The following is a 15,816-nucleotide window of genomic DNA, read 5'->3' on the forward strand; positions in this document are numbered from 1 at the left end:
TTGATAAAAAGGTCATACAAATGAAAAGCATAAAAATGGAGAAAATGTAAATGAAATCAATATAAAAGGTACTCTGGTTTTCAAATAGCATCTTTTCTCATGCTTATTGTAAAATAACTTTTGCAAACCAAAGGCAGGATTCATGGTAGTAAATATGCTGCATGGAAGTGGAGAGAAAGAAAGCACCTGGGGAAAGCAAGATAAGCACTTCCCGTACCTGTGCAACGCCGATCAGGAAAGTGCACTGACAGAAGGGACTGAGGAGCCACACCAACGATCTGGGGAAACTTTCCATGAGGACTATCAAGAGGCCAACAAACCCGAAAGCCACCGTGACTAAAAATTCAACTATTCCCACATGCTTTGATTTTTTAAAAAGAGGCGTCAGCATTAAAGCAAAAAATACCTGTAAGATACAAATGTTAATGTTAATGCATTGTTCATATACACTGATGTGAAAACAAGATTAAATTTTTGCTTGTGAAAGAACAAGCTATTTTCATTAGAAACTACATTCACTAAAATTCAATTAATTTCTAATTAATTCTTTGGTGGCTCAGTGGTAAAGAATCCGCCTGCCAATGCAGGTTTGATCTCTGGGTTGGGAAGATCCCCTGCAGGAGGACGTGGCCACCCACTCCAGTATTCTTGCCCAGGAAATACCAAGGACAAAGGAGCCTGGTGAGCTATAGTCCCTGGGGTCCCAAAGAGTTGGACACACATGTCTTAGCAACTGAAAAACAACAAATTTCTAAAGGTCATGCTGAGATATTTAATTTTCATACAAACAGTGCTATACATTAACAATATAAACTGACAAATATTTAAAACTGCTCTTTACCTATGTAATAGGCAAACATGATCATCTCAACCCCACAGAAACCAAAAACTACCAGGTGTTTCTGCAGTTTGATATGTTCGAATATGAACAAAACAATAACTCAACAAGCTTTTAAATAGAAACCCCATCTTTTAATGTGTTGATAAGAAACAGAGTCAGTTAAAAACCAGGCAACTACATAGAGAAGCACACACGTTATTTGAGGCAGGCTTCCCTGGTGGCTCAGCTGGTAAAGAATCCGCCTGCAGTGCGGGAGGCCTGGGTTCAGCCCCTGGGTTGGGAAGATCCCCTGTAGAAAGGAAAGGCTACCCACTCCAGGATTCTGGCCTGGAGAATTCCATGGACTGTATAGTCCATGGGGTCACAAAGAGTCGGACTAGACTGAGCAACATTCACTTTCACATACAAGTTATTTTAAAGTATCATGTTAAAGAGTAGAGATGGTAGTCAAAATATTTCACAACTGGGCACGCGAGCCAATCAGAATGGGAACTAGGACCACGGAAAACAAAGGCTGGGGGCTTCCCTGGTGGTCCAGTGGCTAAGACTCCACGCTCCCAGTGCAGGGGGCCCAGGTTTGACCCCTGGTCAGGGAACTAGATCCTACAGGCTGCAACTAAGGGTTCACATGCTGCAACCAAGACCCGGCTCAGTCAAATACATATTTAAAGAAAACAAATAAAGGCTGGTCGTGAACAACCAGCATTCAACCAAATACCCAACACGTGTCAACACTGTCAGAGTTAAATTTACAAAGACGTATCTTTACACAGCATCATCCTGTAACGCATATTACCTTGAAACATTTAGGATTTCACGAAAACAGAAAAAACAGAGTCTAGTACAAGACCATCTTAATGGTGTATAAGCACAGTTATATGAAGATCATAAAAGACAGACTCAGAGGAAATATGTGTGGGAATACATCATGTGAAAACCAGTTAAATTTAAACTTGAGAATATTTTGCAACTTTCCTAAAAATGAGGAGGTACAATGATACAACTCATTCATCAGAATTAACCAAGGAACAATCCTGTCTTTCATGGGAAGTCAACTGCCAGTAAACCAAAAAATAAGACTTTACTGTATTAATCAAATATTTTGACAGTTCTTTATTCCCATTTCAAGTGAAAGTACTTACAGATGATAAGCCATAGAGGAAAAAAAGGAGAAATATCACAAAGCAGCTACTCTGAGGGAATAAGGAAGACGCTGTGGCGATGACTGCCATGAGAAGGGACATGAGAAAAATCAAACTTGCGTAGAGAAGTACCCAGGAAAGCCTAAAAGGGGAACACAAACACAGTTATGGCTAAATACACAGGTCTTAACAATTAAAAAAATCATTTTAAACAAAACTTCAGCTTTCTTTTAGCCATTTCATTCTTAAAATTAACCCAATCGCTTCATTTCTATGTATGCTCATGTACTGAAAATTAAAGCTCTGGTACATAATGAAAAACATAGTACTGGTTAAGCTGTAGATAAAATTATCAAGTTGTCGTCTCATATAGAGATAAAATGGTGATTATCTTTCCAGGAGTCAAAAAAAAACCTTACAGATTTATAGCAAATCACAATTCATTTAAATCTAGTACTTTCAGAAGTTCAACCATGCACAATTCTGATTTTCTTAAAATACGAAAGAGTTTAATGACTGACGATTTTCTTTATTGTACACGTGATAATTAAATTCTGATGGCTTTTGGTACTTTAGATAGTTGTAAAGGCCACCTTGCTAAGCAATAATGTTATTACTATGGAACTCAACGTGAGACCAAGATCAACAGCAGATTCATCACAGGACTCAACATTTCTCCTCAAACCAGACGGAGCTCAGGGGAATTGCCCCACAGTGTATTACTTTGTTTTTATTTTTCAAGTTAGCAGGTAACTTAATGTACAGCATCATAAAAACCACCAAAATAGGGCTAAAAGATACCTAAACTACCAAAATTAAATCCATCATTTTAAAGAGGCAGAAATGGCACTGAGAAACTGATCTGCCTAAATTCTTCCAGCTACTCTCACCTCACAAAATATTTAATATTCCAGTGTGTCTCAGAGATGGACCATTAGCAAAACCACTGGAGTAAGAAATGAGCAAAGATGATGTCACACGGAATAACCCCGTTATGTAAAATGGCTTAGTTGCTGCATTGAGCTAAATGGAAATAATTATTTGCACACTTTCATCCTAAGAAAATTCACAAAAGTAACTTTTCCCAGGGGAAAAAAAAGCCCATATACACAAACTTCAGTTTGTGTATATGAACATAACAACATGAACATGCTATGATATTTGAGGACTGTAACAGGAGATTAATTTCTAACTTTCCACAATCTCCTGTTTTTCTATACACTGAAATACACTGAACTACATGGAGCATGCCTCATCAATTCAAACAAAATACGAAATAAAACTTAAATATATAATATTGACATGAGCTTCCCAAATCCCACCTCCCTTATGTTTGAACAAGCCAATCAACTGCTGGAACTTTATGATGAGCCTCAAACTCGATAACAAAGGCGAGAACTGCAAGAAAAGAGGTTCAGGACCTTGGCCAAGTCTGGTGAGTAACAAAACTGCAGTACTGAAGATTTGTAGAACTTACGCAATGATTAACCACACTAAATAACAAAGTTTTAGTAACATACCAAAAGGCCGTGTCACGAAGTCCCATTATCTTTAAAAACTCTTTTAACTTCTTCTCTTTTTCTGCTACGATATGAATTGCCAAAAAGTATCCAAAAGGTGAAAATGCTATAACTAGGTATATTAAAATTACTCCTCGGGGAAAGGTGTCTATTTCTACAACAGCCCTTTCTCCCATAAGAACAGCTTTAGTTGACTCCAACTCTTTCCAAAAAGAAACATTGGTCTTCACCTACAATCAGAAAATGTAAACACATTCAGTTAACTTAGTTCTGAGAGCAGTCCCCGAAATAATGAGACAATTATATCCCCAAAGTTAGTCCATAACCTACTGCAAATACAACCCTCAAACACGACACACCAGAAATAAAGTGCCCAACCCCAGTATCATGGTACTGCAGAGAACATTGCTTTCACTGGTTCTGGAAGCATGTCAGAAAGTTTCAAGTTTGAAGTTGGGAATGTTTTTATTTAATAATTTGTCAAAGAAAATAAAACTGCACAATAACCATCTTTAATGACAGCTATAAGCATCTTAATAAAAATATGCGTTTATAAAATTGAGGAGCTAAAGGATGATGACAAGTGCCATGAAAGAATAACTCTCTTTTTTAAAAATGTTCTTTCAGGTAGTAAGTTCTCCTATTGTTTAAAAAATATATACATATGCAGCATGCATAGAGACAGGATAACAGAACTATTTATGCCATATGACACACTTCTACCTAATGTTCACGTGAATGGCTACAAGGAGCTCTGCTCCATCTGATCATGTGGTGTGGTCTGAGCTGTGGACAGCTAAGGTCTTTGGCCAAAACACAAATAGGTACTTCAGCACCATCAATGCAATACGCCCTATATTTATTTCACCATCATTAGCCTGAGCTTGTGTGTTACTGAACACTGTATCCACAATACGTTTATACCATGCTGTGAGAGCTTGTAGGACACTTCTGTGTATCATCTCATGTGGTTCTAACTACGAGAGACACTGGGCCAGGTCTTTAGAATGCAAATACAACATTTATACACAATGTTAGTGGCAGTATACCACTAAAACACAGAAATGAGAGCCCAAAAGCCACAGTCTGAATTAGCTCTGCCACTAATCAACTGAGGTTTGGGAAGTCACTTCATCTTGCTGTTTCAAGTGCACAAATAAAATGCAGACAACAGCACCAGCCTCACAGAGGGGTTAAGATTAAATGGGCTGATACTAGTACACAACGTAGAAACAATGTTTTGCAGACAAGTGATAAATATCTGTTAAAAAATAAAATCGACCACTATGATTAAGATAATAAAGGTAACTTCTTTAAACTAAGTTATTCTTATTCAAGGGGAAAAGTCTGCAAATATAGATCTTTCGTAAGTATTACCTATGGACAGCACAGATAGGATAATACAGGTATACAGAGTGCTGAATAGCATGCTTGGAGACCATGAAATAGAAGTGGGTTTCAAAAAAAAATTACATCAGAAAATATGACTTCTTCCTTCTCTTTTTTTGTAAAGGAGCTGTACTGAGTGATGTAATTCAGTACATGGGACAGCAGTGAAATGAAGTCCAATGGTAAAGACTTGGGGCACGGTATGAACCCTTGCCTTCCTTCATCACCTTTACCTGTATGATGGCTGCGTCTATCGAGGCCTGCAGAACCGTGAACCCTGAGGACCAGAACTGGACAGCGTCACATGATGGGGAACAGCCAGCTATGGAGGAAAAAACAGGAGGGGTAAGATTCAGCCCGATACATGAGTACTTTCCTCAGAGACAGCATACAGAGGGTTACCAAGGTGACACAACTGATCCATCTCTAACGGAAGCAACGAAAATAAGCAACTGCCCTCCAAAGGCGAACAAAGTCTATCACATGCGTTACTGTTTATTTGAAATGTCTGAAATCAGAGTTACGTGTGTTAGGATACTGAGTAGTAAATGCACACAAATGGAAGCAAAGGAATTACTGGTTGCTGTCCGGCCGCCTTGTCGTGTCTGAGCCTAGCGAGCCCGTGGACTGCAGCCCGCCAGGCTCCCCTGCCCTGCACCGCCTCCCGCAGCTTGCTCGAACGCGCGTCCATCGAGTCGGTGACGCCGTCCAGCCACTGCACGCTCCGCTGCCCCCTTCGCCTTTTGCCCTCCATCTTTCCCAGCATCAGGGTCTTTTCCAATGAGGTTTTTTAAAACAACTCACTTTTCTGGCTTAAGGTAAGTCATTCTACAATGAATTATCAGCTTTAAAAGCTTTTCAGACGCAAAGGCAGGTCCAAGTGAAGAGCACAGAAAAAAAGAAAAATTATCAGAAGGCATTTTGGAATCAAGTCACAAATATAATACTTAATACAGTGACTTTAACATTGTTTCAATAAATGTTTTTGGTTGATAATGATTTTTTAGAGGCTTAGGCATTGAAGGCTGTTTTCCATGTTTCAAACATAGAATTAATAAAGTTTATTGGTGGAAGAACTTGAGGTTTTAAAATATGTACCACACCATGTACAAAAACAATTATGTGGAGAAAAGAACATAGATTTAGAAAGTCATATAACTCAAGATAAAATTGTTTAATACAAAATATGTGTGCATGACTGCTAAGTCGCTTCAGTAGTACTAGGCTCTTTGCAACCCCATAGACTATAGCCTGCCAGGCTCCTCTGTCCGCGGTATAATCCAGACAAGAATACTGGAGTGGGTTGCCATTCCCTTCTCCAGAGGCTCTTCCCAATCCAGGGATTGAACTGCAGGTGGATTCTTAACCACTGAGCCACTGGGAAGCACAGTATAAACTATACTTCAGATTATATACGTAGCTGTGGCTAGACAGATAAACACACATGTTATTATGCTATAGTTGACAGTCTTCTGATCTGAATAATTATGGTTGAAAATGTCAATGTAGGACTCCATCAAATTTTGCATTTGAACTAAGAGCAATAAAAACTTGCATTTAATTGATTTTCATTGACTATTAAGGGCTACTTGCCTCTTGAATCCATATAAATAGAAGATACTGGAATCGTATCAGGAAAAAACCGGAGCTCGTAGGACATGAAGTCTTTGAAAACAACGCCTACAAAGGTGCTGGACTTGGAAAGACTGGATGTTTCCAATTCTTTTTCATCTGCATATTCTTCGATAGTTACAACTATAAAATATTACAACAAAATTAGCTCAAATACATGAATAGTTTATTATAATACAACAGATCAAATTTACCATTATACTTGATGAATGTAGTATTTTATAAGAATTTGTTGAATGCTCTAACTTCTTAGAAAATGAATACAGCTCTTCTAAAAACCAAACTAAAAAGTAACAGATATTACAGTAGTGCAATTTTACGGACACTATTTCTTAGCTGTCATTTGACTAAACATAAGTTATGTGTCAGTGTAACACATAAGCTAGTAACATGATAAATTAGAGCATATACTTTACATGTAATATATGTAGTTCATTTACCTATCTCAAAGTGAAACCATGAAATAACTCCTTGATAAATGAATGGATATTTTATTTTCAAATATTCCTTCTTAGGAAGAAAATTCCACAATCCTTCTCAGAAACTAAATAGGTACTTTAGTAACTATGACACAACTCTTCTTTGAATAAAAATTGACATTTAAACCCAATATTACTTCTTTTATCATATACAAATATGCTTGCTTTATAAACGGCCCATGAATTAAATATAAAATATTAAAACACAAAGTATGCTATAAACGAAAGTTTCACAAGAAACATAAGGCCAGCAGAATCAAATGATGTTAACATTTTCATAAAACTCTGTTACGGCGAAAGGATATATACCTAAATGTTAAAACGGTATTTACTCAATAAAGCAAACAGCACACAGCAGAAGAGGCTGCTGTAACAGACAGGACCCATGCCAGCTCACAGTACCGTCAAGAAGGTGATCCACGGACGCTTTCTGCATGATGTTCCTCGTGATATTAGTCACGGGCGTGAATCCAAGAACAACGTCGGTGAGGACGGACGCGTCCAGGGCACTGAGTTCTACATCAGGCACTTCTTCATATTTCTTATTTGGATGCATCATGCTAATTAATATTAACCAAAACAAAAAAAACAGTGGAAAAAGAATTTCCTGCAACAAAGGAAACAAAATGATTACAAAGCATAACAAAGGCAGAAAAAATCATCAAGCTTTCTATGAATATAACTAGTACTAAGAAAAAGCATGAAGAACTTGGGTCTCCTTTCTTAAGCACAAAAAGTAAAAGCAATTCTATTCTAAAAGAAATACTGTGCTGAACCAAACCCAACAGCAATAATTTTTCCTTTACATTCAATTTCACTAAAATATTTTAACATTCAAGTTACCATAATATATTTAAGTGACATAAAAGTTAATATTTAAACATCTGAGATTACTAATATAAAATATAATAATAAATGTATTCGTATAAAACTTTAAAGTAACTTACTAATTTATCTGTAACTCAAAGACACCATAAAAATGTCTTTGAGTCTGAATTAAAACTAATGTTTAATTATACCTAAATTTCTACTCCTAAAACTATACTCAGTTATATTCAATAGTTGACATTAATGGGAATGAACTATTTACTGTTTCATCTTGCTGTTTAATTGTTTTGCTGGTTTCAAAAGAATAATACTATTCCCTCCTTTGAAATCATTATTGACTGGTCAGCCAGAGTTCTTACTTCCTTTTATCTCTTAGACCAGTGTATGCTAAACAAATAAATATAGAATAAAGTGATGCATGCTTGTGGGGACAGATATGTGCCGTAATTGTAGTAATCCTGGCCAATTCAACCCAGAGTCCGAAAGATGGGAGGCCATGGGGAGGAAATGTAGAATAATGTTCCAGGAAGTTATTTGCAGAATTGATTTTTCACCTCATGAAACAGGAAATACATGCCTTGAGGTTCAAAATCAAGCACTGATATGAAAAAATAACTAAATTTGGAAACTTATCAACATTTTTGACATTTAGAAAACGTTGGATAATTTAGGTATTTTTTTCCGAGGCTAACACAAGAAGTTTTCACTTCGCAAGCAAAATTATAATAAAAATGCATCCGGCAGAACAAATTCTCTCTTAAAGGTGGAGCACTCTAACGGAAACGCCCTGCAGCAGCGCACGGCCGCGCGGCCCACCTGGACGCTGCTCTTCTTGGTCCTGCACTTCACCAGGTAGTTCTTGAGGAGCAGCGTTCTCGTCTGCCTCCAGACCCCGTCTTCCCGAGCTGTAGTCGCCATGTTTGCTAGGTTAGTTTACTAGAGAAGGGAGAGCAGAGGAAAAAAAACACCTGGAACCACACAGTCAAGTCTAGGCCATTTTTAATGTTAAAAACAGACAGACAGGTGGCTGAGTCGCAGATCAGATAGTTAAGCATACTCCACGTGGTCTCTCCTACCTGGACAGGATGCACTGAACAGAAATGAGAAGATTCTGAAAGGTAAACAGCAGCACATGAAACCAGCGAGGGGCCCGCCGGGAATCTGAAAGCGGCAGGGAGGGCAAGCGAGCAGAAGAGCTCAGGGGAGCAGCGCGGGGCCGCTGTTCATTGACCCCTGGACTGGGCCCCAGTCTGGGCACACCGACACGCAGACCGCTGCCCAGATGCAGACGGGTGGCTGGGTGGCACAAGCGGGCAGGTCCAAGTCGCACTGCAGAGGCTTCTGAAAACTAAACTGAAATTAGACGCGCAGCTCACAGAATGTGGGTAGAAACTTAAGACCCGAACCCGACCAGGTGGACAGCACGCTCGAAGAAGACACCAATGCTCTCTGCAGGGTGAAAAGAAAACTCGAGGTCCCACGCCGCCCAGAATCATTCCACTCATAAGGCGTGTGGGAAATACCACCTCTGTTAGGAGAAGGAAACCCACAGATGCCAATACCAAAGTGACGCAGGTTTTGAAACGATCTGACAAAACCCCTAAAGCAGCTGTTTAAAAGGCGCTCCAGCAAACAATGGTAAGAAGACAATGAAAGAAAACACTCATTTCACTCTCGAAAACAACCCAAGTGTCAGCAAAGAAACAACACTTTTAAAGCAGCACCAAATAGTAATTTCAGAACAGGAAAACACAGTAACAAAGAAAAACCACAGAAGGGGCTCAACAGCAGAATGGAGACAAGAGGAAACCAGTCAGAAAACCTGACGTAACAAGAGAAGCTATTCAATCTCAAAAATAAAACGAGAGAAAAAGTTGTTTTGTTTTTTAAAACAAAGAACAGTATCTCAGAGAACTGAAGACAGTAACAGTCTAACATTCAAATGCCCAGAGGGACAGAAGCGTATTAATGCTGGACAAATACTTAAAGAATTAATGGCTAAAAACTTCCCCGATTCGGCCAGAGATGAAAAGCCTACGAGTTTCAAGAAGCTTGACGAAGCCCATACAGGATAAACCAAAGGAAATCCACACCGAGACACATCATAACCCAACTGCTAAAAGCGAAAGACAGAGAAATCCTGAAAGCAGTCCAAGATTAACCATGTGCTTTCCTACAGGGCAGGAATGCACCGAATGAGAGCAAATTTCTCATAGCAAACTCCGGGGCTAATGGTCGGGGTCGGGGAGGGCGAGAATGCTCATACAGAGCTGGCGGGACTGCAGAGAGGTTCAGCTGCTGAGGCAAACACTGCAGCTGGTCCCCAAGGTGAAACCACAATTCCCACGTGACTCCAGTACTCCACTTGTCGGTATTCACCCAAAAGAACTGGAAACAGGGACACAGATAAACGCGTGTGCACGCAGGATCAGAACTGCCAAGACACGGAAACAGCCTGAGGGTCTATCAACAGAGGGAGGGGCAAACAAAGGTGGTGGACATACACAGTGACTCACTGTTCAGCCACAAAGAGGAATGAAGTGCTAACACACGCTACAACATGGATGAGTCTCCAAAACACGATAGTGAGCATTTAAGAAGCCAGACATAAAAGGTCAAATGTGAGTCCATCTACATGACATTTCCAGAATACCTAAATCCATAGAAATGGAATGTGGACAGCTGGTTGCTGGAGCAGAAGGGGAGAAAGTGCTTAATGAGTCAGGGGTTTTACTTTGGAGTGACGGAAACAAGCCTCACCTCTTTTTTTTTGAGCTGTATGACCTAAACCACTGCATCACAAGCCCAGTATCCCTCTCCCAGGGAAAGCTGACCCTCTGGGGGCCCTTCTGGGAGCAGACCTCTGTTGGCACTCTCTCCGCTCTTCCAAGAGGCCGTGTGAAAGCAGCAATCAGAGTAGCCGGGGTCCCACCGGCACCCTCCGGGGGCCCTATTCCAATCCGCTTGCCCCAGTAACCCAGAACGTCTGCAAACCCAAAGGCACTGAGCAGGCAGCTCAGAGGAGACACCAAAACGGTTCTGCTAAGCCTTCTCCCGGGGTAGAATCCATTGCCTTGTTTTATATAAATGCGTATATACTGGGGTGACTCCCGTCCACAACAAGCAACATCTATTTCGGGCTGGCTGGCCATCGCCTCCTAGATGAAAAAGCAGGCGACTTTTTAGAGGCAGCTTGTCTTAACCCCCAAAAGTCAATATACATAACTAAAGCTGGGATCAAATAAACATCCTCTTTACAGGTATAGAAGAAAGACAAAAGGGTTACTTTTTTAATTTAATGACTGGATTACAGACAACTTTGTGCTTTTTTCTATTTTCCCATCAATATGTATTCTTTAGACAGTGGGAAAAAAACTAATTACACAATTAGACATATATAAAAATATGAAATGAGTAAATTAAAAAAAGCAAAATTAAAGCAGTCAGGAAAGGAAGATACACTAAAGATAAATTCTTCTAACAGCCTCACGGATGTTAGGTCAGAATCTGTAAAGAACTGGTAACCTTCTTGAGGCTGATGTAAGAAAGGAAGAAAGGAAGGAGGGGCTGGGAAGGAGACAGGCAGACGGCTCACATTTGTTCAAGGATGACTTCCTGCAAAACAGACATAAAAACACTAACCAGTGGAGCAGCAAGCAGAGCCTCAAGTTCTCTGCAAAGCACACTGATTGGCGTAGTGGGTGCCACGAATTATTCATTCGAATTGAACGCTGCACGCTTAGTTCTTCGTTTTCAGGGAATGGGCCCCTCGTAAGGCAGCCGATAAGACTCCCAGTATTTTTCCTCCTTTGAGACATGCTCCCTGTACTCAATTAGAGTGGATGGCCTTGCCTGAAGTCCAGGAACCTCTGCACCTGCCCACCGCAGTCAGGGCTTCTTAAACCATCACCATCACCCCTATTGCCACTGAGCTGTACCAATGAAATCTTCTTTTGGCAGCATGGAAGTTCTACCCAAGAGACCCAGGGCTTGGGGGTCATGGAAACAGAGTTAACAGGAGCATCTCAGAGAACTCATACATTCTTGGCACTAAGTCTTCCCCTAAGGTTTGGTACCTACTGTGCCCAAAACTTGATTCTTCTTCCTTGGAGTATGTGAAATGCCCTGATACCCACCCATAGTGTTTCATTTTCCCTGAAGGCAGCCAGACCAGACAGTTCCCGTCTCTGATATCAGTGGACTTAACCAGCGTAACAGTATAATGTGCTCCTACCTCCGTGGTTAGGACGCTCCCAAGGGTAACCGAGACTGTCCAAGTGAAGCACGGCAGGAACCCAGCGAGACGCCCCACGCCTGCCCGCCTTCCCACCCACGAAGGGCAGGGTCCCACGGGTACTGACAGGCGTGAGAGCGCAGGGTGGCAGAAAGCTGAGGAATGCTGATGCAAAGGTTTTCAAGTGGCTTAAAAAGTAAGATTAACAGGGAAGCGTCTCTGCAGAAGATGACACAGGACGACTAAGCAAAGAAGTCACGCTGGTGTCCGTTCAGCCTATTTCCTCCTTTCTTCCAAACCACAAAGTCCAGGACTTCCCTGGCGGTCGGGTGGCTAAGACTGTGTGCGCACAATGCAGGGGGCCCGGGTTCGCTCCCTGGTTGGGAAACAAGATCCTGCATGCCACAGCTAAGACCTGATGCAGCCAAAAACACACACACAGACACACAGAGACACACACACACAGAGTCCTGCTGCCTGCACACACACACACAGAAACACACACAGACACAGACACACACACAGACACACACAGAGTCCTGCTGCCCGCACACACACACACGCACAGAAACACACACACACAGACACACAGAGACACACACACAGACACAGACACACACAGAGTCCTGCTGCACGCGCACACACACAAACACACAGACACACACAGACACACCGACACACACACACAGACACACACACACACAGTCCCTTCTTCAGCAGAAGGTGCTTTCATCCTGTTTTTCTTCTGCCCGAGCTCCATTCCAGGTGGACTTTCCTTCCTCCTCATTCTTCCTCAGCCAGAACGCCCGCCCTTCGCTGCTTTGTGCTCGGGTCTCTCAGGGAGCGAGACTTCCCAGGGAGCTCAGTGGTAAAGAATCCGCCTGCAGTGCAGGAGCCTTGGCTTTGGAAGGGCCTGGGTCAGGAAGATGCCCTGGAGAAGCGAAAGGCTACCCACTCCAGTATTCTTGTCTGGGAAATCCCACTGACAGAGGAGCCTGGTGGGCTGAAGTCCACGGGGTCGCAGAGAGTCGGACATGACTTAGTGACTGAAGAACAACAAGAAAAAACTCATGGTTCTGATATTCTAAAACTCTAATTGAGTGAAAAATGTTAAATGTCAATACTTTGACCTTCTATCTACTCAAGTTATTAAAATGAAACATCTTTTTTTTATTGTTTTTGGTTGTTTATAAACCAGCTGACATTACTTTCTTTGTAGCAGCCTGAAAAAAGACACTACTCTGAGAATGAAAACAAAACACCTTAAAGGAGGAAAATCAACTGCCTGCCTGTTTTCTCTGCAATATGCAATGCCTGGCGGGGCTGTTTGAAAACTCAAAAGAAACATTCTTAATGTCGATTAACTTTTCATGTACATCTAACCGGGAACTTCCGAGCTGGAGTCGGGTTTTTGTGAGCTGACACAATTCTGCTCTTACCTGCCCACTCCTGCTCCCACGCGCAAGGCCTAATAAGGTGCACCGTGAAACAGGGCCGGGGGCGATCAACCCGGGAGGGCGGCCCTGCATCGGGATGGGAAGCACCACGCACCACGAGAGCCACCCCCACGCCACAGGTGCCGGGGAGAGCCCGTGCCACTTCTTCAAGTGTGAGGACCACACGGTCTCTGGGGGTTTCCTTCTGTCAAGGGGACCGCAGGGAAAACAACAAAAGAAGGGAGCCTGCACCAGCCTGGCAGGATGATCGCCAGCCTCCTGGGCTCCCTCTTGGCCCCACTGTTTAGCAGGGGTGGGAACGAGCGTTCGGGGTGGGGGTGGGGGTGGGAAGGCAGTGCTGTCTGTCTACACGGAAGATCTGGGCCAAAGATAGACACCTGTCTGAGCCGAAACCAAGCCCTACAGGTGGGCGGGGCAGGGAGGTTTCCTGAAAGCTGGGGTCCTCGCCGCAGAGAGGACAGGAAAGTGGTTCTTCTGACAGGAGGGCACCGCTGGAAAGGGGGCCAGCGAGGGGATGTCCGCAGAAGCTTTAAAACTTGCGCTGCGCCTGTTCTTGGTCCCAAAGAAAACCTGTGTTTAGCATCAAGTTCTAAGTTCCTTCTCTTTCTACACTATGATGCACCTTGATTATTCAAAACATTATAGCCTACGTGTGTGACTGTGTGTGTGTGTGTGTGTACTCAGCCATGTCCGACTCATTTGCAACCCCATGGACTGTAGCCCGCCAGGCTCCTCTGTCCATAGGATTCTCCAGGCAAGAATACTGGAGTAGGTGCCATTCCCTTCTCCAGGAACCTGAGTCTCCTGCATTGGTAGGTGGATTCTTTATTGCTGAGCCACCTTGGAAGCCCACAGTCCATGTGGTGGCCTTCAAAAGGACAAAAGAGAAAGGGAGTAATGGATACCTGGCCTGCCCTCCATTTATCACTGGCTGCAAGTGGCAGAGAATCCGACTGCCAACATCCCGAAGTTCCCCCACTAGGAGCACAGTTCACACAAGCCCCAGGCGTCCTAAAGAGAGGACCAGACAACCACAGAACGCGGCTTTCTTAGTGGACAACGCACCTAACACCTTCTCTTTTGCAACATATATTAGAAGACGATCCTTAGAAGCACAAGTTGACAATTAAGGGACAATAAGTCTTCTCGTGGCATGTTTTTAACAAATTGTACATTTTTGGAAAACTCGTAATACTTGATCCAGTTCCCAAGTCTTTCCAATACAGTACCTTGAAAACTCTTGAACTAAAAAAGAACTGGCTAAAGAACTACGACAAAGACAAGGAAATAAGGGCACAAAATTATTTTTAAAAACCTCTGAAGTTACTTTCCATTGCTCCACAGTATGTCTGGGGAATGTATTGATCTGTTATAGAGCATGAAATGATAATTAGGTAAGTTTTAAACACCTAGTATCCCTGAAGGTGTAATCAAACACTCAACTTCCTGTTGAAGGATGGAGGGGAGGAAAAGTACTCACAGAACTGAGAAGGCTCTTGAGGCCAAGAAACCAGGCAGGAAGCTCTGTGACATCAGTGGTCAGTTTGTTACAGAGTAACTTCCTCACAGGGTGGGCCTGGGACCAAGAGAGGAGGGTGACAGCCTGGAAGCGTTTGCAGCTGCAATCTGCACTCCTGGGGCTGCAGGGACACTTTTATAGTTACCCTAGAGGATGGTGATAGGTGGGGCTTCCTTGGTGGCCCAGACGGTAAAGAATCTGCCTGAGATGCGGAAGACTCAGGTTTGATCCCTGCGTGGGGAAGATCTCCTGGCGAAGGGAACAGAGGTAGGTGCTCGGATAATGGAGCATGCATTTCTAAGTCATGATTCATGAATGAGTAACGAGGCTCATGGGCTAATGGAGCACACAGGCCACCTGATCCTAATGATTATTAAACAGTTGCTAGTAACTGCAAAGCCCTTAACAACAGAGAAGTGACCCTCTGCACAGTTCAGTCCTGGGTCGGATAGGGGATAGCACAGGATCAACTGTAATGGCACAAGATGGCATCAGTGATGCTAACAGCCATATATTTCTCCCAGAGAGAAATGACTCATAGTCAATCTAATAAGTAGCAAGGAAACTGAAAGCCCACTAAAGCCATCTTCCTTTTCTAATGCATTAATAATTGACCTAAGGACTAAATGTTACAAGGCCCAAAATTCAATATCAGAAGTTCATTAATGTATTAAACAAACATTGATTACTATATTAGATGCGCTATGAAATATATTTCACCTTTTTCAAAGCAATAAAAAATGTGCATGACCTTTGGAAATAACTGTTAGGAAAA

The 15,816-nt window shown here is 42.3% G+C and overlaps 1 protein-coding gene across 15 annotated transcripts in view; it reads right to left on the reverse strand.

Annotated features, from left to right (window-relative positions):
* ABCA5 (ATP binding cassette subfamily A member 5) overlaps positions 1 to 15,816 on the reverse strand; it is a 54,379-nt gene that overhangs the window by 34,602 nt on the left and 3,961 nt on the right. For 14 of the 15 annotated variants that reach the window (XR_014079762.1, XR_014079761.1, XR_014079764.1 and 11 more), the window contains exons 2-8: positions 8,648 to 8,767; positions 7,406 to 7,610; positions 6,486 to 6,647; positions 5,126 to 5,214; positions 3,504 to 3,733; positions 1,984 to 2,125; positions 218 to 406 (exon numbers count right to left, since the gene is read on the reverse strand). Coding sequence is in view for 3 of the 15 variants with exons in the window: in XM_081580860.1 (XP_081436986.1) it covers positions 218 to 406; positions 1,984 to 2,125; positions 3,504 to 3,733; positions 5,126 to 5,214; positions 6,486 to 6,647; positions 7,406 to 7,610; positions 8,648 to 8,749 (1,119 nt within the window). In the remaining 12 variants the exon portion in view is untranslated. The remainder of the gene's footprint in view (positions 1 to 217; positions 407 to 1,983; positions 2,126 to 3,503; positions 3,734 to 5,125; positions 5,215 to 6,485; positions 6,648 to 7,405; positions 7,611 to 8,647; positions 8,768 to 15,816) is intronic. The other variant, XM_081580861.1, reaches the window with a different exon arrangement.

This window comes from Giraffa tippelskirchi, chromosome 3, assembly GCF_054371585.1.
Source record: "Giraffa tippelskirchi isolate mGirTip1 chromosome 3, T2T-mGirTip1v1.2.pri, whole genome shotgun sequence".
Taxonomy (NCBI): Eukaryota; Metazoa; Chordata; class Mammalia; order Artiodactyla; family Giraffidae; genus Giraffa; species Giraffa tippelskirchi.